This window comes from Biomphalaria glabrata, chromosome 3 (assembly GCF_947242115.1).
Source record: "Biomphalaria glabrata chromosome 3, xgBioGlab47.1, whole genome shotgun sequence".
Classification (NCBI taxonomy): domain Eukaryota; kingdom Metazoa; phylum Mollusca; class Gastropoda; family Planorbidae; genus Biomphalaria; species Biomphalaria glabrata.
In genome coordinates, this window is record NC_074713.1 from 26,326,228 (window position 1) to 26,350,675 (window position 24,448).

Consider the following 24,448-nt stretch of genomic DNA (forward strand, 5'->3'; position numbering starts at 1 on the left):
AAAACTGCAATTAAAGCTCAGGGTTGGCAGTAGTGTGTGCAACTTCTCTTAATCAATGGTCAACTAAGTTGACAACAGATTCTACCGACAAATCACATCTCCTTCCTTTTAAGGTCTTACAAGCAGCTAATTTTAATAATGAAAAAAACAAAAGTCACAAGAATGAGGAAATTACCTCTATCTCTCTTAGCTTGTCATAAACCTCTCTATCTCCCCTCTCACTGGCCACTTTGTTGAAGAAGTCATTGTACAATAACTGCTCTGATTCTCTCTGAGAGTGGAGCAGAGTTACCTCACTTGTCAGGGCAGCAATGTAAGCCTCATACTTTTCTATTAGCTCATTTTTAGCAGCCTCTCCTTCTTTATCTACAGAGTGTCAGGTTTAAAAAAAAAAGAACGAATACTAATGTATCCTTAGTTTCAAGTTTGTATAAAAAACAGTAAAATCACAGATGTATATTTCTCAAGTTTTAATGGTACCCACATATCAAATGTCTTTCTTTCTCCAATTCCAAGGCTACAGCTCTGCGGTCTATCTGTAATTGTTGTAAAAGAATTTTATCTGATTCCCTGACGTTTACATCAACATCTCTCTGTACCATCATCATGAAGTCATCTTTTAACTGACCACTCAGACCTTTCACACCCTGCAAAGAATATTGTATGTAATTCCCCTGTTAGTAGATAGTTATTTTATTAATTTATACTATATGTTATATAGATATTATATAAGTTATTATATGCTATTTATACTAAATGTTATAAGGCTTGTCATCAAGTCTGAAGATGAATGAGGAGTCCAGGATATCATGTGGATACTAAATGTCATATAGATATTAAGTATTAATTATATTGTTATGACTCTACAATGCACGCTGTCATTAGGTGTGAGACTGCGCACCATGAAACACAGGACAGAGACATGAAATAAGAGAGGAAGTCAAGATGGCCGAAGATTAGAGATGAAAACGACGCTTGTGATTTGATTAATGTAATTCTAGATCTAGTTTCCTATTTGGTTATTAAACATTCTATTTTGTTATTTTATAATCCTTTCGTTGAGGTTATTTGGCTAAGTTATAGCAATTGGTGTCAGATAGTGGGATCTTCAACGAAAGGGGAGAAGATGGTCTAGATCTATGTATGGGACATTGAACGAGTCCATTTTCGGGTAAATCAACATAAGTTTTGTTTTTAGTTGATCAACGTTTGAATACTAGATGGCGTCTAAGAAAACACTTAGTCAACTGTCATTACAGGAACTTAGGCATGAACTCAGAGGTAGAGAGCTGAAGGTGAGCGGAAACAAGGAGGCACTTATGGAACGTCTTAGGCAAAGCATGATAGAGGAAGAACAGGACCCGGAGACCTATGAGTTTGAAATAGAACCGACTATGATGGAGCTTTGGAACATGATACAAGAACAAGGCAAAACAAATACTGACATAGGAAACTCAATGAAAGAAGACATGAAATCATTAAAGGATGAACTTAAAAAAGAAATGGGTAATGAATTGATCTCTATAAAATCATTTGTGACTGAATTGAAGAAGGATATAGACGACTCCAAACAACAATTAAGAAATGATGTAACTGAGCTAAGGTCCCAAATGGTAGAGGATTTCAATTCTAAAATGCAACTACTACGTAGTGAAATGAAGGCGGAGCTGGAAAAGAAACAAGATGCTGGGGCCACTGTGAATGAAATGGCTGGGAAGACTAAACCGCCGGTGTTTGACTGTTCTGTTTCTTGGTCGGTGTACCGATTGCAGTTTGAAGCGGCGGCCAAAGTAAACAGATGGAATACAAAGGCAGAGAAAGCAACTGGTCTGGTGTTGGCACTCAGAGGCAAGGCAGCCGAATTGTTACAGACAATGAAGGACCAGACGGACTTCGATGCCATGGTCAAAACAATGGAACTGCGATACGGCGACGAACACTTACAGGAAGTGTTTAGAATACAATTGAAAAGTCGACAGCAGAAGAGTGGAGAGACACTACAGGAATTAGCGGCGGACATTGAGCGTCTTGCCCGTCTGGCTTATCCATTGGCAACACCAGAATTTGTGGATGTTATAGTTACAGATGCCTTCATAGATGGAGTGCGAGATGCGGAACTAAAGAAAGCCATCCGAATCAGTGGAAAACGGAAAGTAAGTGAAGCTCTTATCTATGCTCTGTCCTACGAAGCGGCCAGAGATTCAGCGAAGGCCACTTATTACAGCCGGACGATAGATGCTCGGGAGGAGGATCCTACACAGCTGGTACAAAGACTGGTTTGGGAGGCTATAGACGAAAGACGACCCCAGGAGGAGGATGTAGCACGGCTTGTCAGAAGGGTGGTGGAAGAGACTAGAGACGAACGGCGACCCTATATCAGACATAACAGAACACCCTTTCGCTGCTGGAATTGCAACAACCCTGGTCACATGCAAAGGGATTGCACCAGTGTTTCGGGGCCGTGAACGCCTAACACAAGGAAGGCAGAACGGCAACCGGGAAAACTAATGTCTGCCGGTTTCAAGGAGCGGAGACAGGCAGCACGGTATACAGAGGCTCCAAAAATGGTTATTTCTGTCACAGTGTTGGGAAGAAATAGAAGTTTAAAGGTACAAGGAAAGATCGGCAGCGGGTGTCATGCTTTTCTTTTGGATACTGGAGCATCTCGGTCGATAATTCGACCCGATTATATTGGAGATCAGGAATTGATACAAACGAACGGTAATACACTGAAAACAGCCAGCGGTGAACTAACACCAGTGTTAGGACAGGTTAGACTAAACTTCGAAATTCAAACCCAACCATTCAGTCATGATTTCCTGGTCGCCAATGTGACCGACGAGTGTATCCTTGGTTTGGATTTTATGCAAGCATTCGGGCTGTCTTTAAACATGGCAAATGGTACTATACAATATGCTAACATGGAGATTCCACTACTCGAGGAGGATACCGGAGAAGGTCTAGTGAGAAGAATTTTGTTAGTAGAAGATACGACCATACCAGCACAATCGGAATGTATAATTTGGGGAAAGATTGAAGGAAGTTGCGAAACTATCCGCACGAAACTCGTAGAAACAGCGAGAGGAATAGAGAATAGGCTGGCTGTAGGAAAGACGTTAGTGGTCAGTGTTGATGATAGAAAGGTCCCCGTGAGGGTCATGAATCTTTACTCGCAGGAAAGAAAGCTACGAGCGGGTAGTGTCATAGCGGACTGTTACTCCGTGGATCTGATCACACAATGTCTGGACGCAGAGGTATCGACAAACACGGCACCGAAGGAAAATTCAAAGATACACAAACTTCTTATCAAGACGAAAGAAAGTCTTTCGATGGAAGAATATAACAAGGCTGAGGAATTAATTTTGGAATTTATGGACATTAATGACTGCGGGATTACAAACCTTGTGCAGCACAGTATTGATACAGGAAATGCCAGACCCATTCGACAACCACCACGTCGTCTACCACTGGCCAAACAGCAAGAAGCAATCGATATGCTGGAAAGTATGAAACAACAAGGGGTCATCGAGCCATCCAACAGCCCGTGGTGTTCACCAGTTGTGTTGGTTAAAAAGAAAGATGGGACTTTGCGGTTTTGTGTAGATTACCGGGCATTGAATAATGTCACTCAGAAAGACAGTTATCCTCTTCCCCGTATTGATGACACATTGGACACACTTGCCGGATCAAGAATCTTTTCGACTCTAGACCTCAAAAGCGGATATTGGCAGGTAGCGATGCACCCAAAGGATAAAGAAAAGACGGCCTTTTCAGCTGGAAGCGGCCTATGGCAATTTAAGGTGATGCCATTTGGCCTATGCAATGCACCAGCCACTTTTGAGAGATTGATGGAGCAAGTCTTGAGAGGTCTTAACTGGAATACTTGTCTGGTATATCTTGATGACATTATCGTACTTGGGAGTACATTTGATGAACATTTGAATAATTTGAGAGAAGTGTTTCAAAGGATTCGAAGTGCGGACATGAAGATCAACCCCAAGAAGTGTGACATATTCAAGAAGGAAGTGAAATATTTGGGCCATGTCGTATCAAGCGAAGGTATAAGCACGGATCCAGACAAAAGTGAAGCGATTAGGCAATGGCCTGTCCCTGAAAGTGTACAGGAACTGAAAAGTTTTCTGGGCCTTTGTACTTATTACCGACGCTTTGTTCCAGGCTTCTCTAGGATTGCAGGAGTCCTTCACCAACTGACAGAACAGAAAAAGCGGTTTACATGGACAATAGAATGCCAGGAGGCGTTTGAAATGTTGAAAGAGGCTCTTCTTTTGTCGCCGATGTTAGCATACCCACTGTCGGGTATACCATTCATTCTAGATACAGACGCAAGCGGTATGGGGATCGGTGCTGTGCTATCGCAGAGCATTGATGGAAACGAAAAGGTCGTAGCTTACTTTAGTAGAAGGTTGTCAAAGTCTGAAATGAATTATTGTGTTACGAGACGTGAATTGTTGGCTGTAGTTGATTCAATTAAACATTTTCATAAATATCTCTATGTACAAAGGTTTAAACTGAGAACTGACCACGCAGCCTTGAAATGACTACTATCTTTCAAGAATCCAGAGGGACAGGTGGCGAGATGGGTTGAACGGTTGCAGAGTTATGAATTTGAGACTGAACACAGGAAGGGACTGATTCACCAGAATGCCGATGCATTGTCTCGAAGACCATGCAAAATGGAGTGCAGGTACTGCGTGAAGGCAAAAGAAAAAGAAATTGAGTGTTGTCGTCTACGAGTAGATGTTACCGGATCCTGGTCAGATAAAAAAATTAGAGAGGACCAGTTGGAAGATAATGATCTGGCTCCCATTCTGCTATGGAAGGAGAATGGACAACGGCCCGAGTGGCAGCTGTTAGACACCTTATTTATAGTTGAGTTATTTAGCGACGCACCAAAGAAGACGCATATTGAACGGGACTAGTGACGTTTGGGATATGTTGGGTTAGAGACCGGAAAATCAGTTAGCGATAGAATACTCCAGGGTAACGACGTGTTTAGTGACAGAGACTTCTACTGTGGCCTTTTATTAGAATAAATATATGTGAAGTTGTTCATCAGTGTTGACTACATCTCTTCACTAGTTAAAACCGATGTTTATTGTTTTGTCTGGATTGTTGATCAACTACACGGAATACACCCGAACAATTACACCCAAACGCTTGCAGAGTAATTGCGTTGAAATTCAACAGTCATCCATAGTTGACCTCAAGACAGCCTGAACAAGCAACATCACACAGCACATCTCTGAAAAAGGGGCTGCCACGAAAGCGTACTGGGCGCAATGGGACTCAATAACCATCATTAATGGTGTCCTAAGAAGGGTCTGGGAATCCGTTGACGGCACATCGAGGCGTTTTCAGCTTATATTACCAAAAAGCAGAGTGTCTGAGGTGCTGCAGGAAATTCACAATGGTACCAGTGGGTCTCATTTGGGTGTTAATAAGACCCTCGATAAGGTTCGCCGGAAATTCTACTGGTTCAGATACAGAGAGGATATAGAGGAATGGTGCCGGGGATGCAACGTCTGTACAGCCGCAAAGGGCCCTCCACGCAAAACAAGGGGACAAATGCAACAATACATGGTTGGAGTTCCGTTTGAAAGGATTGCAATCGATGTGGCAGGGCCATTTCCTGAAACTAGACGAGGAAATAAGTACATATTGGTAACTATTGATTACTTCACTAAATGGCCGGAGGCGTATGCAATACCGAACCAAGAAGCAACAACGGTAGCAGAAACGCTTGTAGAGAACTGGATCAGTCGATTTGGTGTCCCTATGGAGCTACACTCCGATCAAGGCAGGAACTTTGAATCTAGAGTATTTCAGGAAATGTGCCGGGTGCTTGGCATCAATAAAACTCGCACTACACCACTACACCCGCAGTCAGATGGAATGGTAGAGCGGTTCAATTGTACCTTAGAACAATACTTGTCGAAGGTCACCGATGATCGACAGGACAACTGGGATGCATACATTCCAGTGTTCCTGATGTCCTACAGGAGTTCTATCCATTGCTCTACTACATATACCCCTGCAAAGATGTTGTTCGGCCGGGAACTTCGTTTACCAAGTGATCTGCTATTTGGACTTCCGAGAGACACACCAGTCCTTGCTACTGAGTATGTCAACGATCTTAGACGGCGTCTGGAGGAAACCCATTCTCTGGCTCGTGGGACAATGAAGAATAACTGCGATCTAATGAAGACTAGATACGATAGACGTGCAAATACCTCGGGGTTTCAGGAAAACGATCTGGTATGGCTATATAACCCCCAGAGAAGAAAAGGTAGATCCCCAAAACTCCAAAGAGACTGGGACGGTCCCTTTCGTGTCGTTAAAAGGATCAACGATGTGGTCTACCGAATTCAGAAGACTCCACGGTCTAGCTTCAAGGTTGTTCACGTGGATCGGCTTCATCTTTATCATGGCGGAGCAAACTTTGTTCGAGACGAACAGTTTTAAGGAGGGGGCAGTGTTATGACTCTACATTGCACGCTGTCATTAGGTGTGAGACTGCGCACCATGAGACACAGGACCGAGACATGAAATAAGAGAAGAAGTCAAGATGGCCGATGATTAGAGATGAAAACGACGCTTGTGATGTGATTAGTGTAATTCTAGATTTAGTTTCCTATTTGGTTATTAAACATTCTATTTTGTTATTTTATAATCCTTTCGTTGAGGTTATTTGGCTAAGTTATAGCAATATAGACATTAACTGCTATTTATACTAAATGTTCTAAATATTAAATGCTAAAGGTTACAGATATTAAAAAAGGAGGCACGTGGCTGAGTGGTCCTGGGTTCAAATCCAAGTGAAGACTAGGATTTTTAATTTCAGGATCTTTAGGGCGCCTCTGAGTCCACCCAGCTCTAATGGGTACCTGACATTAGTTTTGGAAAAGTAAAGGCGGTTGGTTGTTATGTTGACCACATGACACCCTCATAAACAGGTGATCTTTACATCAACTGGCCTATATAGACTGCAAGGTCTGAAAGGGGAGCTTGAGAACTTTACTACAGCTATAAAATGTTATAAAATGTCATTAATGTCCATAATATTGAATGCTATAAATATTATACATTGTATATTTGAAATAGGCCTAATACAGACATTAAGAGTAAGAGATATTAATTGTTACAAAATATTAAATTTGAAACATTATTTTTATTTCTATTTATTTGTAATTTTTAGTAGCTTTTAAAGATGTGTTTAGATTTCCAATGTCTTACAGATCTAAAAATAATTGTCAGAAAATCACATGGGTTCGACAGTTACACTGGGCAGGGCACGTATCCCGTATGGGGCACGTATGTATGCCAAAAGCAGTCTTTTTTTGTGCCCCATGGAAACTTTAAAAGACCAGCTTAGGCGCCAACTTGCCTTAGCTGACATAGGAGAGAGCACCTGGTTGCATGCGGCCTCAGAATGAGACAGCTGGAGATCACTCACAAAGGCAAAAGGATACAGATTAGAGACCAAAAGAAAATCCGTTTCTGAGGACAGACGCAGACAGCGAAAAGAAAATCTTAATCCACCACCGGCAGACAATGGTTATGCTAGTCCTGTATGTGGCAAAATATGTAGGTCACAGCTGGGGCTGCATAGCAATGGGAAGTACTGCATTCCTCATTAATCTTTGGACTCGAAGACAAGCCTTATTATTATATAAAACTTTTATCCTGAGACAAACTGCCTGCTTTACTTTAAAGATTAACTTCTTTAACAGACTACAGAGATGAACCCACAAGATGATTGCCAATCTAGCTGATAAGTTTATTTTTTTTTCATCTCTTTTGTTTGGAACTACACAGCTTTTTGGTGTTATCTAATAAAGACACCCAACAAACAACCATTCCAAGTTAACCTAAGTAATAGAGATTTTGTTTGCACAAAAAGTAAGGACATCGTGTTCACACAAAATGATTGGATGCCATGATTCTTCTTAATAAATTGTATAGAATGAAAGCAAGCTATTTAAAATGATGGGATGGGGTTAAACATACAAATGGTGGTTTGTCAGTATATTTCTTAGATGCTGAACAAGTCTGCATTCTAATTAAGTCTAGTCATACAATTTTCAGAAGTGTAAGAAAGTTTCTAAGCATCTCATATTTTCAAAAATAAACATACAGATGTACAAGAGCCGTATTATACCAACCCCTGCCAAGATATTTCCAAGATGTTGATTGTAAGCCAGTTGGCATTGTTCTAATTGCTGAGTAAAATTTTGAACCAAATTTTTCTTTTCATGGTCAAATTCCAACATCAGGGACTCTTCCTTTTTCTTCATTAGTTGTACCAAATTTGTTTTCTGATTCTCTTGCATCTGAAGATCTTCTCTGCATTGGGAGAGTTGCACTTCCAGATGTTGAATCAAGTCCTTATCTTTGTGTCTATGTTGTACTTCCAATTCTAAGCTAATCAATCTGACAGTAGAGAAATAAAAAAATTATCTATTTTCCATTTTTATTGGAATTCAATTACTTTTGTATAGCGCATGCTCAGTGTGCTATGGTACAATCTCTTTAGTGGACCTGGAAGGAGCATCTGGAAGAAAGTTTCCTTTTTGCCTTTAGGTGCTCAGCTATTGTTAGGTAGGCAAGCAGTTTATGCTACTCAGTGACCACAAGGGCAGGGGGCTTAACAAGAATGTCATAGACTTTTAGAGGATGACAGCTCGTTTTTTAATAGCTAATGGATATTTTCAGAAAATTCTTGTGACATCACAAAGTTTCTCTAGAAAAGACGAAATGCATCTAGTTTTTTTAAAAATTATTTCATATTACAAGTTTGGCTATATAATTTATTTAATGTGAGTTTACATTATATTGTGATTCAAAAACATAAACATTTTAGCTGGATTTTTTCAAATTCAAGTCTTTGGACTTTCAATTGGTCAATAATTTTCTGAGCTTTATTCATTTTAGAGTGCGATCTGTTCTAATGAGGAGAAAGAATCCACTAACCCTATTGTCTCAAGATATATATAAATAACAATAACACAACAAAAATATTTCCTAATAGGGTCTACATATTAGGTTTCAACAAATAAAGTCTATGCTACTGTCACGGATGAATGTGTGTATGTATGTATAATCTATTTTTACAATCTGCGCGAATGACCGGAAGTGTGTTTTGTTGTTAGAAAGAGACCAGCGTGTGTGATATGCAGTAAAGCTGATTAAAGTTTATGTGTTTGATCTAGTGGTTTCATTGTTTTATTTCGTTAACTACAACTGAACCAGGGACACCTAGACGTATCGAGACCTAAGGTAGATTCTATCGAGTTATAATTATAAATAGAACAGGAAAGCTGTGACATATTTGGAGGCTCGTTTATCTAGTTACTTGACTTAGTCTTAGAAGACATTAGGCAGAACTGCGGTTCGCCATTGTGAAAAGGTCAAGGACCAAGAAGGCCGTGAAGTCGTGAAGTGTGTGTACTCACGTGCAACGGCGGGAAAAAACTAAGTCAATCAGCCTAGACGAAACCAGGTCAAACACAGTGATAAAACTATTTGTGTTGTTGATATTGTATACTAGAGATATAAACAAAATGGCAGAGAGATTAACACAGTTAATAGCCACTGGAAAAGAAATGGGATTGTCGAGGACAGCTCTACAGGAGTGGGTGAAAGAAAGAGAAGACAGAGAGCGTGAGGAACGTGTTAAAGAGAGAGAAGAAAGAGCTAAAGAAAGAGAGGCGGTGGGAAGAGCTAAAGAAAGAGAGGCGGTGGAGAGAGCTAAAGAGGCAGAAGCAAGAGCTAAAGAGAAAGAAGCTGATGTAGAAATACACAAATTGAGAGTCAGAGAGTTGGAGCTTAGGGAGACGAAAGGAGAAATCAAAGAGCATATAAAACCTATATGGAAACCAAAGTTGCCACCTTTTAATGAGAATGTGGATCAAATTGATGCATATTTGGCGAGATTTGAAGTGCATGCTCAAGCTACAGAAATACCTAAAACTCAGTGGAGAAGTCATCTTTACACATTATTACAGGGAAAGGAACTGCAAGCTTGTATCAACTTTTCTAAGAAAGATTTAGAGGAAGATGACAAGGTGAAGGAAGTATTGATGAAAAGATACAACTTGACAGATGATGGGTATAGAGAGAAGTTCCATAAAGCTAAACCAGAGAGAAACCAGCCATTCCATGAATTTATTGAGGACATTACAAGATACTTAATGCCTTGGGTGGAATTGTCTAACACTGAAAAGACATTCGAAGGTCTCATTGATCTGTTCATCAGAGACAAGATCCTCACATCTTGCAATCCTCAGTTAGTGGCTTTTCTACATGAAAGGAAACTGAAAGATGTGCCAACAGCAGTCAAGTTGTGTCAGCAATATATTACTGCACATCAGGAGCAGACAATTCAGAGAGAGGAAGACTTGATAACTAGCAAGTTTGCCTTTGCTGCAAAGACTAATGATAACAGAAGTCGCTTTAAACAAGAATGGAGACAGGACCGTCTGCAGAAAAGAAGTGTTGGTGAAAAAAGAAAATGTTTTAAGTGTTTCAAAACGGGACATTTAGCAACCCAATGTAGAAACAAAAGCCCATTAAGACGAAATGAGACTATGAGCTCAAGCAGAAGTCAGGAGTTTAAAACCAGCAATAGGGGAAGACCAACTGGACATCCGTACAATGCGTCAGTTTGCATAGACTATCAACATGGTGAACAACTCCCTCATGAATCTGATCAGATCCAGATGGCTGGAGCTGTAACTTGTGATGCTGGGAAACTAAAAATGTATCCTGGATTTGTTGGGAAGAAATCTATTTGGGTCTTGAGAGACACAGGAGCGACCACAATCGGAGTGAAGAGACTACATGTGCACCCTCACCAGGTGACCAGTAAGAAAGTCCGATGTATGACATTTGGAGGAACAATTGAAGAATATCCCACAGCTGTCATTGACATTGATATGCCATTTTTATCCTGGAAAGTTGAAGCATGTGTGTTGGAGAGGCCTGCAGCTGACTTGATTCTAGGAAACGTGACTGGCATAACTGAGCCTACCATCACAGATATCTACAAGTGGCAAAGTTCAGCAATGTCAGAAGTTACAAATGCTGTAACCAGATCTAAATCTGGTGTAATAGAAAACATGGGACAACTGATCCTACATAGTCAGATTGAACAGCCAAAATCAGAATTAACATCCAGTTACGCATTGAAACAAAAGGAGGACCAATCATTGGTTAAGCTTTTTGAATTGGCGGAGCGTCCTACCAGTAAATTTAAAGTGAAAAATGGACTTCTAATGAGACAAGATAACAAAGCTACTGATGCATCTGCTGTTGCTATCGGGGATGCCTAGCACAGGAATCACATGGCATTCTACATCCCATTATGTACGTCAGTAGAAAGTTGTCTTCAGCAGAACAACGATACAGCACAGTAGAAAGAGAGTGCTTGGCAGTTGTTTGGGCAGTAACCAAGTTGGCCAGATACCTGTTGGGCAGAACATTCGTACTCCGCACAAATCATGCACCCTTACGCTGTTTGAACACACATAAGTCGGTGAATTCCAGGGTAACTCGATGGGCCCTGATGCTTCAGGACTTTCAGTTCGAAGTGCAGCATATTCCAGGTAAAGGAAACGTCGTAGCGGACATTCTGACACGCTTATCATAGATATAAGCCTACGTGGCTTCTCACAAGCATGTGTTGCTTCATCAAAGACTTTGTGTCTGCAACAGTTTAGACTTTGTTGCTTGATGGTAGACTTTCTGTCTACAACTAAGACTGTGTGTCTTCATCTTTTAAGACTGTGTGTCTTCATCTTCTAAGACTGTGTGTCTTCATCTTCTAAGACTGTGTGTCTTAACTATAGACTGTGTGCCTATTACATTGCAGTCTGTGTGACTACATTGAAGTCTGTGTGACTATGTTCAAGTTGTTTGGATACATAAACGCCTGTGTGGCATATTCAGAGCCTTTGTGGCCTACCGAATTAACATTTTTGTTGTATTGTGTTTTAATGTTTTATACTTGTTTTATGATCTTGTTTTTATGTATCTTTGTAAAAATTGATTATAATTTTAGGAGGGGCGAGATGTCATGGATGAATGTGTGTATGTATGTATAATCTATTTTTACAATCTGCGCGAATGACCGGAAGTGTGTTTTGTTGTTAGAAAGAGACCAGCGTGTGTGATATGCAGTAAAGCTGATTAAAGTTTATGTGTTTGATCTAGTGGTTTCATTGTTTTATTTCGTTAACTACAACTGAACCAGGGACACCTAGACGTATCGAGACCTAAGGTAGATTCTATCGAGTTATAATTATAAATAGAACAGGAAAGCTGTGACAGCTACCTTTATAGACTTTGAAGTCTATATCTGTTAATTTTTTACCATTCCCAACAATTATTTATTATTGGTAAATTGCAGTTATCATACCAATAAGTCATAGAAAGAAGAGCTATGTGGAATAGGTGGAACATAATTAATGATTCTTGTTGTTGCCAAGATTTTAACACAGGACCTTGGCAGCTTAGTGCTCCAACCAATCAGCCAAGATGTATTGGTGAAAGTAAGCACAAAAAAAAAGTTGAGAAGAAAGAGCAAAGAATCAGGTAAATCTAAGAGAAAATAAAAAAAATTACTTTTGTTCTAGATTTTCTCTTTCTGTCCTATGCCTATCAATGAGCTGTCTTTTCTCCACATCAGCTTTATCCAGCAAATCTTTTCTTTCTCTGGCAAATGCATCAGACATTTTTCTCTCCAACTCTTCAAGTGCCTTTTCTCTTGGTAATGCATACTCTTCATAGAGCCTCCTCTAAGAAATTAATCAAGGATTAACAAAAATGCATACAAATAACTCATGCACAATAACATCCAATCATTGGTTCACAAAAGCACTACCATACTAGTACTGGCATTTAACACAAAAGCAACACCATTTTACCTTTTCTTCTTCAAAGCTTTTGTTTAAAGTTTTGATCTCTGCCTTGTGAATATCCTGTATGACGTACAGCTCCATTTCATACTTGTGTCTGGTATCCTTGAGTTCCCTCTCCAGCCAGTCCTGGTGCTGCCTCATCTCATTGCTATAATTCACAGGTTCTTCATCTGCAGAAACACATCAAGTTTTTTGTTTCTCTAGATCAGGGGTGGCAAATTACAGCCCGTGGGCCACATGCGGCCCGCTGGAGTGTTTTATGCGGCCCGCGGACCAACATAAATCCGGTCTGCCCACAGTATATAATGTAAAAATTAAAATCTATTAAAAATAACTATAAATATTTATATAAAGTATTGAAACTGTCTCATTATAAAATTTCCAATTAAACGAAAAAAAGTTTTTATTGGCTATCTTCAATACATTCTTTCTAAGACACAATCTCAGGCCAGTATTAATTCAATGCAATGAAGAACTGTATTGAGTGTTGGGTATGATTGGAACAAGGTGGCAAGTCTAACAACTGATGGAGCTCGATCTTTGACTGAGAAAGTTGTTTTTTTTTAAAGAATATCCCAACCATAAATTCTAAACAAGAAAGTTTGTATAAACCTGTATAAAATATTTACGTATATATTTATATACTAATTTATTTATATGCGGTCCTCCGTTCCAAAATTTTGTTTAATGCAGCCCTCGATACAAAAAGGTTACCCACCCCTGCTCTAGATTAAATTGAACATAAATCTCAAACTAAGACAAGACCTTCCACTCAACAGTCAAGCTCTCAATCACATTGCAATTAGGGCAAGACCTTTCACTCTGCAGCCAAGCTCTCTATTACATTTCAATTAGGCCCAGGATAAATGAAATCAGTCTAAAAAGAGTTCAATGATTCAATTCTTAGGGCTAATAACAGATCAGGGTATCATCTATTTAAGCATAATGTCCAATGAGCCCAGATCTCAAGAACTTATAAAGCTACATAGATGCATGAAATCCTTCACCCAGTCATATTTCAGAACACCCAGTCATATTTCAGAACATCCAATCATATTTCAGAACAGCCATAACCATACTGGTCCCTAACCATTCTTGCAGAGGACAAAGGAAGCATCTATTGATAACAGAAATACATTTGACAACAATGGGAGATGTAAATATTCAAACAAATAGAGCCAGAACATACAACTCTCTGTTTGAGAATGACTCATCATATCTTTCACTTTCAGTGGCTGCGATGTCTGGGCCAAGGACAGAGGAGTTATTCTTTCTTCAACTTTAGGTTCATAAAGAGCAGGGGGTGACAATGCTTGATACACTGGTTTCTGAGACATTCTTTCTGTATCAACACTGAATAAACAAAAAGTTATATTGATATAAGAAAATGTTAGAATTGTATAACAGAAAAACACAAATATAAAAATTAAGAAATCCACAAAACTATCTATACAGTTGTTAAGTGATTTATATCTAGTATAATTTTAGTTGGCCATGATAGGTTACCCAATACTCTAAAATTATATCTTACAAAAGACACACCAGAATAAGGTAAAGAAACTTCCCACTATGTCAACATGTTCACATTTATGTCAGCTTTTAGGACCCCTCTGCTGTCACTGCTGAGCTTGTCTGAGCAATGAATGATAAAAATAAGCCCAATGTTTTCCTTAGTTATTTCAGTGAAAGCAAATGTATTTGTTACATTAATTACTGTATTGACTGATTACCAAGATTACTTCTTTCAAGCCTACTATAGCTCCTTAGCAGAAGACACTCAAAACAAAAGCATCTTCTGGACTCTTAATGTAGTCTTTGGGAATTCCCATTTCGTCTGGGTAATCCATATAGCATTGAAGTAAAATTTTAGCAACACAATAATTTTAATAGATGTATCAGTAATATAGATACATTTGATAATTGATTAAATATAATGTCTATATTACCTCAATGCTTGTTCTTTCTTTCTCTGAGCAGTCTTAAGTCTTTCTAATTCAGCCAACAATTCATCATTGTCATCTTTAAGTTTCTAAAAAATAAACAATAAAGTTTGCCATTTTATCAAAAGCACAAAAAAAACAACAACAAAGTATTGTTTGCTGTTGTCAAACAGAATCACATGTCATTCAATGATAGGACAAATGGAAATAGAAAAAGGGGGGAGGGGAAAGACATTCATAAATGCAGCCATATCTGTTTCCTAATGCAGCCATATCTGTTTCCTAATGCAGCCATATCTGTTTCCTAATGCAGCCATATCTGTTTCCTAATGCAGCCATATCTGTTTCCTTCCTTACAATTTTTTTTACTTCCCCTATCCTTCCAATCCACCCTATATCTCTGTATCAATGGCTACTGTGGATGGGGATAGATATCAACAGGATTGTTTCAGCTAAGACACAAGATTCTGATATTTTTATACTAATGCATATACAATTTTGACAGTCAAACCAAAAGAGTTTAGTTAACCCTTTGAAAAACAATCCCAATATTTTTTTTTTGTTAAACAGAACCATACAAAACCTTTTTTTTCTGCTGCTCAAGTCCATGTACAAAACTAATAAAAAACAATAATGGCTAATGGTTATGTTGATATGATCAAAACTTAGACAATTCTTATTTAAACATTCTGTGTTTTTTTTATTCCTAAAATTTTATTGTAAGAGTCAATGTTACAACTTAACCTTGATTTCTTTATTGCTGATGTCTAGAAAGTGTTGATTGAGATCAAGTTTAGCTTGCAGTTCCTCAACATCAGGGGATGTCTTGTTCAACATCTATGCATTTCAGAAAAATAATAAAACAGCTCAGCTATTTAGTGTGGAAGAAACTCTCGAGGAAAATTAAAAAAATAAATACAATAAAAGCATTTATAGTTTTACTACAATTTTTTTTTAAATTTACATATAAAAAAATGAAAACTAGCCATGATGTGAAACAAATGTCTTTTTAAGTGAACAAAAAGGGAGGCTACCTTTTCAGTTCTGTCTCTCAAGTTCATTTTTAAGTCTTCTATTTGTTTGTTTTGATACTCTATCTTTTGATTAGAAGTTTGAAGTTCACCAGAGAGCTTTCTGATCTCCTGGTTAAAAATTTAATTCATTCAATATTTGAAAATTATGAGTCATATCAAATGTTATCCAAAATAAAGTACCCCCCCCCCCCTAACCAAAACAAAAAGCCAACTAAAAGCTATTATGCTAAAATCAACAGCATAAATGAGAGGTAATATATCAGAAATTAAGAATTATTTACTGACAAAAGAACAGGCTACCTGAATGCTGCAACAAAAGCTGATATTTCTATCATGTTAACAAAATGTAATACATGAACCCCTTATAGATCTACACCTCTTAAAAAGAACCTTTTCAAATCACTGACCAATTCTTCAGATACAGTCTATGACTAGTAAGTTATTTAATTCAAGGACATAGAATAAAAAAAAAATACAACATGACCAAAAAATAGGTTTGAGGCAGTAACTATTGTAACTTTATTTTTTTGCTACCTTTTGAAAATCTGCAGACTTCTCATTCCATTTTTTCTCAGCAACATGTGACTGGTTCTTCAGTTCCTGAAGATCAGTTTCTAGCTCAGTCACTTGGGTAGCATGGAGTTTCTTCTCTTTCACTAAAGTGTTTTGTAACATTTTCACTTGCTCTTGGTATTTGTTTTCAACAGTCCTGTTCATAAAATAAACAAAGTACTTGACAGCAGAAAACTTTTTTTGTTTTAGCTCTGAGAGGCTTATGTTATGCTGTAAATTGCATCATAAAAATATTGTTAGCAAAAAATAATCAAATGAAGATGAAATCATTTATTTAGAAAACAGAAAAAAACAAACAATTTACAAGCATTCCCTACAAGTAAAAAAATTGTTTTCAAAAAATAGCTTTTTATTAGTAACATAAAAGTATTCATAAAATACTACTTAAAGTTGTCAGTTACTACATAGATTACTATGTTTGTGAGATAAGAGCAACAAATAATAGAACTATAAATACTTTCAAGTACCCAAATCCACTTTTAACAAAATGCATATAGGATCTTATACTAATATCATTATTTTTACACACAAGCATGTAATCATGAAATAAAAATAATAGAAAGATTTGACAATTTTATTTTGCAATGATTCAAATTTACTGCTTTCAATTTTTAAGTAAATGAATTGATTTAGATCTTATGCAACTGTTTCTTGTAAAATTACATTGCTGAAATATTTCTGCAGCTGAGAATGGACACTCTTTACTTCCCCTTTTGCCAGCCTGGGAATAATATGCTCTTATTATGGCTATTCACTGATTTCATTTTGAATAAACACATTGTAATGTAATATATATAAAAAAGTGTATCATTTTTACAGTGAAACAAAAAGGAATGTTAAAGTTTTGAAGAAAAATAAAAGTAAAAAGAATAGTTACAGTAGGTACCAAAAAAAAAAAAAGATTTCCAAAAGGAAATTTTTGTTTAGTCAGGAAAGGTAAAACTAGAAACAAATGATGGTAATAAAATAATATGCAGGGGAAATGATGAGAGGTGAAACATTTCATGGAATCTATTTCATAAATAAATACATTGATTAAATAAAATGGTTCAAATGGAAAGTAAAATATAACAGTCAAATTTTGTTACATATATACAGAATTTAAAGAACCACTTTGATTAACTTCTTGAATCTCAAACCTGACGATGATTTTCTGAAGTGACAAGTGAAGATTCAATTTAAAATGAGATCTTTGATCAATTGTAGCAATACATTGTTGCATAACAAGGTTTGACTGTGTACTTCTAGACAAAATCAGAGCCTTCCCCTCTATTTTCTTCTATATATGTGACTTACCAATAAGTATCTTTAAGATTTCCTATTGTCTCTCTTTTATATAAAGTTAATAAATGAGTTATATAAAGTCTGATCAACAAAAATATAGCAGAATACAAGGAGGACAGATATAAAGCAAAAAAACAGGGAGTGGGAAATATACAGCTCAATACAAGTAGCATTTCATGTATTGCCTGAAACTCAGGATTAACAAGAATGAAAGACATTTTTAATTGTTTACAAAATGAACAAGAAGGAAAGTGGCCACGTTGTCAAATGCTTGCTAGTCACAAGTCGGAGAATGAAGTTTCTATATTTTATGTATTTATGTTGTCCAATTGTAATGTTGAGGGATATACAATTAAAATAGAGACAATGTTTGTCTAATAAAAGCCTAATTGCTATTTGTGTCAGTTCTTTTAAGATTGTTGAAGTCAAGTATTGCAAGGTGTGGGTGGCACTGGTTGGGTCATGTGTCTATTGACCTCTAGGGTAGCAAAGTGCAGGAATGACCTAACACCATCAATCAAAAGGATTTTTAAAGGGGGAAAGTGGATGGTCGAGTGTTTTGTTTCCCTGGCCCTGTATAGCTGCTAGTTGTACAATCAGAGAGTCCATGGTTTGTGCACTAGTCCATCATTTAGCTCTATTTAATTCACCTTTTTCCTCAAAAAATTTAGTCCCTTGTGCTGCCTTCACATATGTAACATATATGCATAACTTTATTTTATTCAGTTTATCAAATTTAGGCTACACATGTAAAGTAAGCATGATAATAGATACAAATAATAATGATTTTAAAATTAGCTTACAAAAGTTTTGATTCCCAAGAACTATCCAGTTGTAAATGCCTCTCATCCATCTCCCTGGCTAACAAAGAAGAGTGTGCTTTGGACTCAGCAAGGTCAAGTTTCAGTTTTCTGTTTTCACTTTGCAACTCTTCAACTTTTGATCTGGTATTAACAAAAAGTATTTAGTGAAACTATGATGTGTTCATAAAGATTGTTGTACAACTTTATATGATTACACAAGTGTACTGACATCAACAAGTTAAACATTCTTTAATTTGAAGATAAACATTTAATTACTATTTTAAAAATTATGATTTCATAGGTACATAAAGTTGTAAATTAAAATTACTAAACCATTGTGTGGCTAAATACTGTGACAAAGTATTAGCAGAAAGCTGTTTTGCTGTAAGCTGCACAAAAACTCTAAAAGTACATAACAAAAATGTGATATTACAAACTTGAGGTGATAGACTTCCTGATGGAATGAAGCAATGGCTGCATTGAAAATTTCATCTGGCACATTTGGGTCTGCCATTCGGGTTTCCAGTGCAGACATTAAATCACACAGTTTTATTCTTCCATTTGGGTTAAACCCCAGAGACTGGAACATAATAATTCAGAATTAGTTACATACAGAGATAGCTAGTTGATGTAAAGTTACAAAGACTGGATAAAACAATGGACTATATTACCTAATCAGCAATTAAATCTTATATTAAAATGTAGAAATATAATCAAACTTACTGACAGAATTTCAGCCCCGTTTCCAACACCCAAATTGAACCACAAATCAATAACATCTTCTGATTGGGCAATTCTAAAAAAAACAACAGTAAATGTAAAATTTAAGATGACACACTATAAATAATGAGCATTTTATAATAGTTTATTATTTCTAACTCTATCCCATTAGTTTGGCTACTAAATTGTTAAATTGTTTGGAGGGCTCTAACTTCTGCTATAAACAATATTCTGAACATCCCATAGTTCACTTCTCTGAATATCTTTTTAAGTTAAGTGAAAGCAGTAGATCTTTGAGGAGCTGCAGGACTTACTTACATGGTCACAACTGAAACATATTTCAGCAGTCCATATATATATATATATATATATATTATTTACAGCAGATCTAGAAGCAGTTAAAAATCACAAATACTTTAAAAAACTTATTTGTAATAAGTACAATAAAAGTAACCCTTTCAGATCTAATGGGGCTGATGATATCAAGCTCATCTGTTTCTATGGCTAATGGTTATTAAGGGTGTCATATGGCCACCACAACGACAAACTACATTTACTTCCTCAACGCATGTCAGATACCTACTATTTGAGTGGATTTGGACGTTGGATACTTCAAATGCTAGTCTTCACCAAAATTCAAGCTTGAGAACACTAGGTTTAAAAGCCAAGTTTTTTAACACTTGGCCATCATGCCTAACTAATTTGTAGTTAAGAGGTAATTATTCAAAGAATCATTAGGTCACTATAGATGGATTGAAACAGTAAATAATTAGACACACCCTTCTAAAGAATAATCAATTGAAGAGAAGATCCCACTAACATCACCACTAATGAACTGGGTGAGGGCACGCTTGGTATTAGGTGTTGACATTTCCTCTACTCGAGCTCTAGGATGACTGCTTGGCCTTGGTGACCTGGGAATCAGACGTGAACTGGAACGCTGATGTGGGGATGCAGGAACTGGGGCATGTAGAACTGATTGTCTAGGAAGCCCAGCAATAATCTCAGAAAGGGATACAAGACCATCAGAATCAGTATCAAGTTTAGAAAACAACTCTGTTAGTTCCTGTAGATTAACAATGTATGCAAACAATAAATACAATTATTTTATTAAAGTGTTTCCTAAAATATTTCTTTAATGGAACAATTAGCACATTTGGAAAATTTAGAAAATCACTTTGCTTATTTTTTTGGTTGGATTACTTCTTTATGTTTAGAACAAATAAATTATTATGTATTCTACATTTAGTATTATTTTAAAGCACAAAACTATAATAAAATAGAGACATTAACATATGGACAAATAAGATTTAATAACATGATACTGAGCACACTTTTTTATATCAAGCTTGATATTGGTGAGCTGAATTCTAATATTTTGTGTGGCCTGTTTCTATATTTTTAAAATTAAAACATCATAAGAAGATCCTGTTTCCCACTAATAGGTTGTAGAAACAAAGTAAGCCTAAAATAACAATAGTAATAGCTTGTTTTGAAATATTATAGTACTCTTCAGACAAACTGATGATTGATCTTTGTGAGAATCTAGATTAGTTCAAAGTACATTGTGTTTGTTTTACATGTTTCTTCAGAGTTGAAAGTAATCTACATCCTAGCCTAAATCTCCCCCAGGGCGAGGGGGGGGGGGGGATGGCAGCGGCAGAGTATGAACCCAGGACCATCAAGACAACCAAATGGCAGTCCAGTGCACATACCACAAGATCAGGTGAGTTTGTTATAGAATTTTTTTTTTGTTACCAAGAATAGCTACTAAAACAGATAATTATTTCTGTTTTTTCATTGAAGAAAAAATAAATGTACATATAGGCCTACTAGTAAATTCCTCAATTTGATAATGAAACACCTATTCAGGCCTAGCGGAATATAGTTTGGGAAACACTGTTTTCTATTATTATATTATAGTTTTATTGAAGGATTTTATTTATATTTTAAATAAGATCTAAAGCAATTGTTATTCAGACTTAGAATTTCCACTCTTGAGAAATACCTATAGTGAAATGAATGTGAAGATATGGTCAAGAATCACCCCCCCTCCCCCCCCCCCCCCCCCCAAAGAGTTTTTGATGTACTAAAAAGGAGTGGATGTAATCATGTTATCAAACAGAAGGAATGTCAGCAACATATGCTGAGACATAAAGTACATCATGTTAACACTGACCTTATCTCTTGTATTATTTAAAGCAATGTATGCACTTAACCGCTTGAACTCAGGTTGGCTAAGGAGTCCTGAACTACCAATGCCTAGTTGTTTACACAAACTGTCCAAATGAGCCAAGTCAGAGTTTGTCTCATTTCCAGCAAACTGACCTGTATAAATAAAAAATGTGTAAATGTATATATAATATACAGGAAATGTTGTTAGGCCTAGCTGCTGAACTAAAAGTACCACATTTTTAATTAATAAGTTTAATGAATATATCTTTTTAATTTGAACTTTTACATCCATACTGATGGACAGCTGATGTCTACTTGTGAAAGTAAAAGTGACTGATTTTTGTGCTGGCTACAAACTAATTGATGACAGACTGCTACTGCACATGAAACCTTTCAACAAAAAAAAAAATTAAAAAAAATAAAAAAATAAACAAATAAATTTGTGTAATTAAAAAAAAAGGAATTTACCATGATCTACAAAAGAAAGCCCATCATCTATCATGTTTGATGTGAAACTGCCATTCTGTTTTTTCTTAAATGCTTTCTTTTCAACTGCCTGTATCAAGACAAATAGCAAACTATCTATAACATTTTATGTTCAGATAAATGACATAAATTATATTATAAATGTTCCCTTACATATTTAGCCATATCTGTGAATACTGAATGATTAATTGCCCTTGATGGTATCAAACAAAATAATTAACAGTAATTAACTAATAAGTTGTTTTTTTTTAACTGATTCATATCTTGTCTTTGTCAATGAATAATTGTAAAGTTTCAACTTGATCCATGAATGTGTATAGGAGAAATAATGTGTACAAACTTTTTACCAGACAGAGAGTTGATATAAGCTTTGTAAAAACCATGATTAAACTTTTCATAAGCTACTGTTTATAGCATTATTGTCTGTGTCATTGGTATGGTCATACATTGTCATCACAGAAATATTGATTGAATAGACAAAGTAGTAAAGCACCCTTCTTTGCTTCTACAAACCTAAAGGGAAAATACTCACCCCTGATTATAGAGAAAGTGGTCAACATTTCTGTGAGGATCAGAACAAAGATATTGAAAGACTTTCATGTTCCATTGTTAGGATGGGTATTTTAATTCATTCTTCAGAAGTGCCCAGTAGCAAAGGCATCATCGATTTTAGTAGAATGGTTTAAGTATTAATTTTAAAACCATTCTATAATCTGTATTTGTATATTATTTTGTGCCTCAAATTAAAAAAAAAAAATTTATGCTGAAAACACACACCTGCATTGTAATCAAACTCAATTTAAAGTATTCAACTCAATATAATTATCTAATCTTACCACTCAGCCCACTCAAAGAGTAAACAAGTTTAGAGGAAATAGCAGATGAAAACAAATTGATGAGAGGAAAAAGTGAAGTAAGGAGAGACATAAATTAAAATAACAGACATTTTGAGTGTAATAAAAAAGAATAATATTTATATAGATTATATTTATATAAATCTAATTAAATTTTTAAGAACAAGAAAAGATAATATTTTGTAACTTCCAAAATGAAATTTCAGAGATGAAATATATATTTTTAAAAATTGATTACTAGAAATACTGAAGATTATGAGTTCATAAAAGTATTTTATAAAATGAAGTATTATTGAACTGTAGTATTTTGTAGTATTAGAGTTGTTAATAATTTTAACTGTTTACAATGTCCATCATAAATATTAGAAGAAAAATATCAGAAGTGACAGAAGACAGACAACTGATAAATATATATCTATCTTGGAAATATGTTCAAAATAATATAATAAAATCTCCATAGATCTATTTTTTTAAACTGGATGCAAATGTGTCTTATGTTTGAGTAGGCAATGTAAATATTTAACATCATGATGTATCACCAACCTTTTTTTCAGATGTGCTATGTTCATGTCTAGTCACCTTTTTCATTGTTCATGACATTCTAAGATGATTCTTATCTCCTATTTGTAAGTAGATCTACTATTCAACTATTGTAGTATATAACTAGATATAGATTCTGTATCAATATTAGTTTATATTATTATATACTATATATCTCGATTTTATATGAACAGCTAATCTATAGGCTATACTGCTATAGATATAGTCAAATCTGCTATTGACTATTGAAACCTTTTCATTCCAGAATTTTTAAAACAAAATCAGAAAAATAAACTGGTAAACTAATCTAATAAATTTATAAATGGCCACTAAAATGTGACTAATGCGTATGGTATTCTCATAGGTAAAGACACACATTGTACTTATCATTGTAGGATGTCTATGATTAAATTATAACACATCTGACCAAGTAAGGGAAAACCAAGTGTAACATTTCCTACCAGTCTGCTATTTTACAACAGATGTTACCCAAGATCAATATTACTAGAGAAAAGCACAAATGACCTGGATTTCTTTCATAATATTCCTCAAGAAGCTTTGACATAGCACTCTCCATGTACAGAAGATTGAAATAGGGGCAATAACCAATGATATTTTTTTGTTTGAATTAATTCAATAGAATTTTATTCATATAGAGAGTATAGATCTAGAACGGAGTTACTACCATCACTGCCCAGCATTTTATTTCATAGTTTATAGATCTAGAATAATATACATAGATCTACAATAGATCACTTCAGTTGCATCACTGATCAGAGTTAGATTCAGTTATAAGATTTTACTCCAACGACCCATTCGACAAAGAAATAATAGATAGATATTAAACAAATTAAAGACGTTTTTTTTTGTAATTTTATTTCACAGCTTTTTTTTTTTTAAACTTGTGGTACCATATTTATTTTCGCGGGTTTCATGCGTCGACAGAATCACGCATTCATGTCCAATGGGAAGGAATGCAGTTTTTTTCATTGGTATTAGTGTTGGATGGCTGACGTCTGCCAAAATTTAAAAAGCACAAGGGTTCTTAAAAAAAGGTCGATGAAAAAAAAAAAGGATAGTGTTAACATTATATATAACAAT

General features: G+C 36.0%; 1 protein-coding gene across 7 annotated transcripts in view; it reads right to left on the reverse strand.

Annotated features, from left to right (window-relative positions):
• The window catches only part of LOC106056997 (trichohyalin-like), a 52,599-nt gene that overhangs the window by 15,969 nt on the left and 12,182 nt on the right, over window positions 1-24,448 (reverse strand). For 2 of the 7 annotated variants that reach the window (XM_056024255.1, XM_056024258.1), the window contains exons 1-18: window positions 23,351-23,918; window positions 21,936-22,023; window positions 21,472-21,620; window positions 20,072-20,358; window positions 19,296-19,368; window positions 19,010-19,152; window positions 18,573-18,713; window positions 17,782-17,814; window positions 16,447-16,621; window positions 15,913-16,020; window positions 15,623-15,715; window positions 14,885-14,967; window positions 14,128-14,291; window positions 12,945-13,108; window positions 12,643-12,815; window positions 8,184-8,451; window positions 485-647; window positions 176-366 (exon numbers count right to left, since the gene is read on the reverse strand). In XM_056024255.1, the coding sequence (XP_055880230.1) occupies window positions 176-366; window positions 485-647; window positions 8,184-8,451; window positions 12,643-12,815; window positions 12,945-13,108; window positions 14,128-14,291; window positions 14,885-14,967; window positions 15,623-15,715; window positions 15,913-16,020; window positions 16,447-16,621; window positions 17,782-17,814; window positions 18,573-18,713; window positions 19,010-19,152; window positions 19,296-19,368; window positions 20,072-20,358; window positions 21,472-21,620; window positions 21,936-22,023; window positions 23,351-23,395 (2,541 nt within the window). In that variant the 5' untranslated portion in view covers window positions 23,396-23,918. Of the gene's footprint in view, window positions 1-175; window positions 367-484; window positions 648-8,183; window positions 8,452-12,642; window positions 12,816-12,944; window positions 13,109-14,127; window positions 14,292-14,884; window positions 14,968-15,622; window positions 15,716-15,912; window positions 16,021-16,446; window positions 16,622-17,781; window positions 17,815-18,572; window positions 18,714-19,009; window positions 19,153-19,295; window positions 19,369-20,071; window positions 20,359-21,471; window positions 21,621-21,935; window positions 22,024-22,485; window positions 22,691-23,350; window positions 23,921-24,448 lie in introns of those variants that run through there. The other 5 variants (XM_056024253.1, XM_056024254.1, XM_056024257.1 and 2 more) reach the window with 4 other exon arrangements.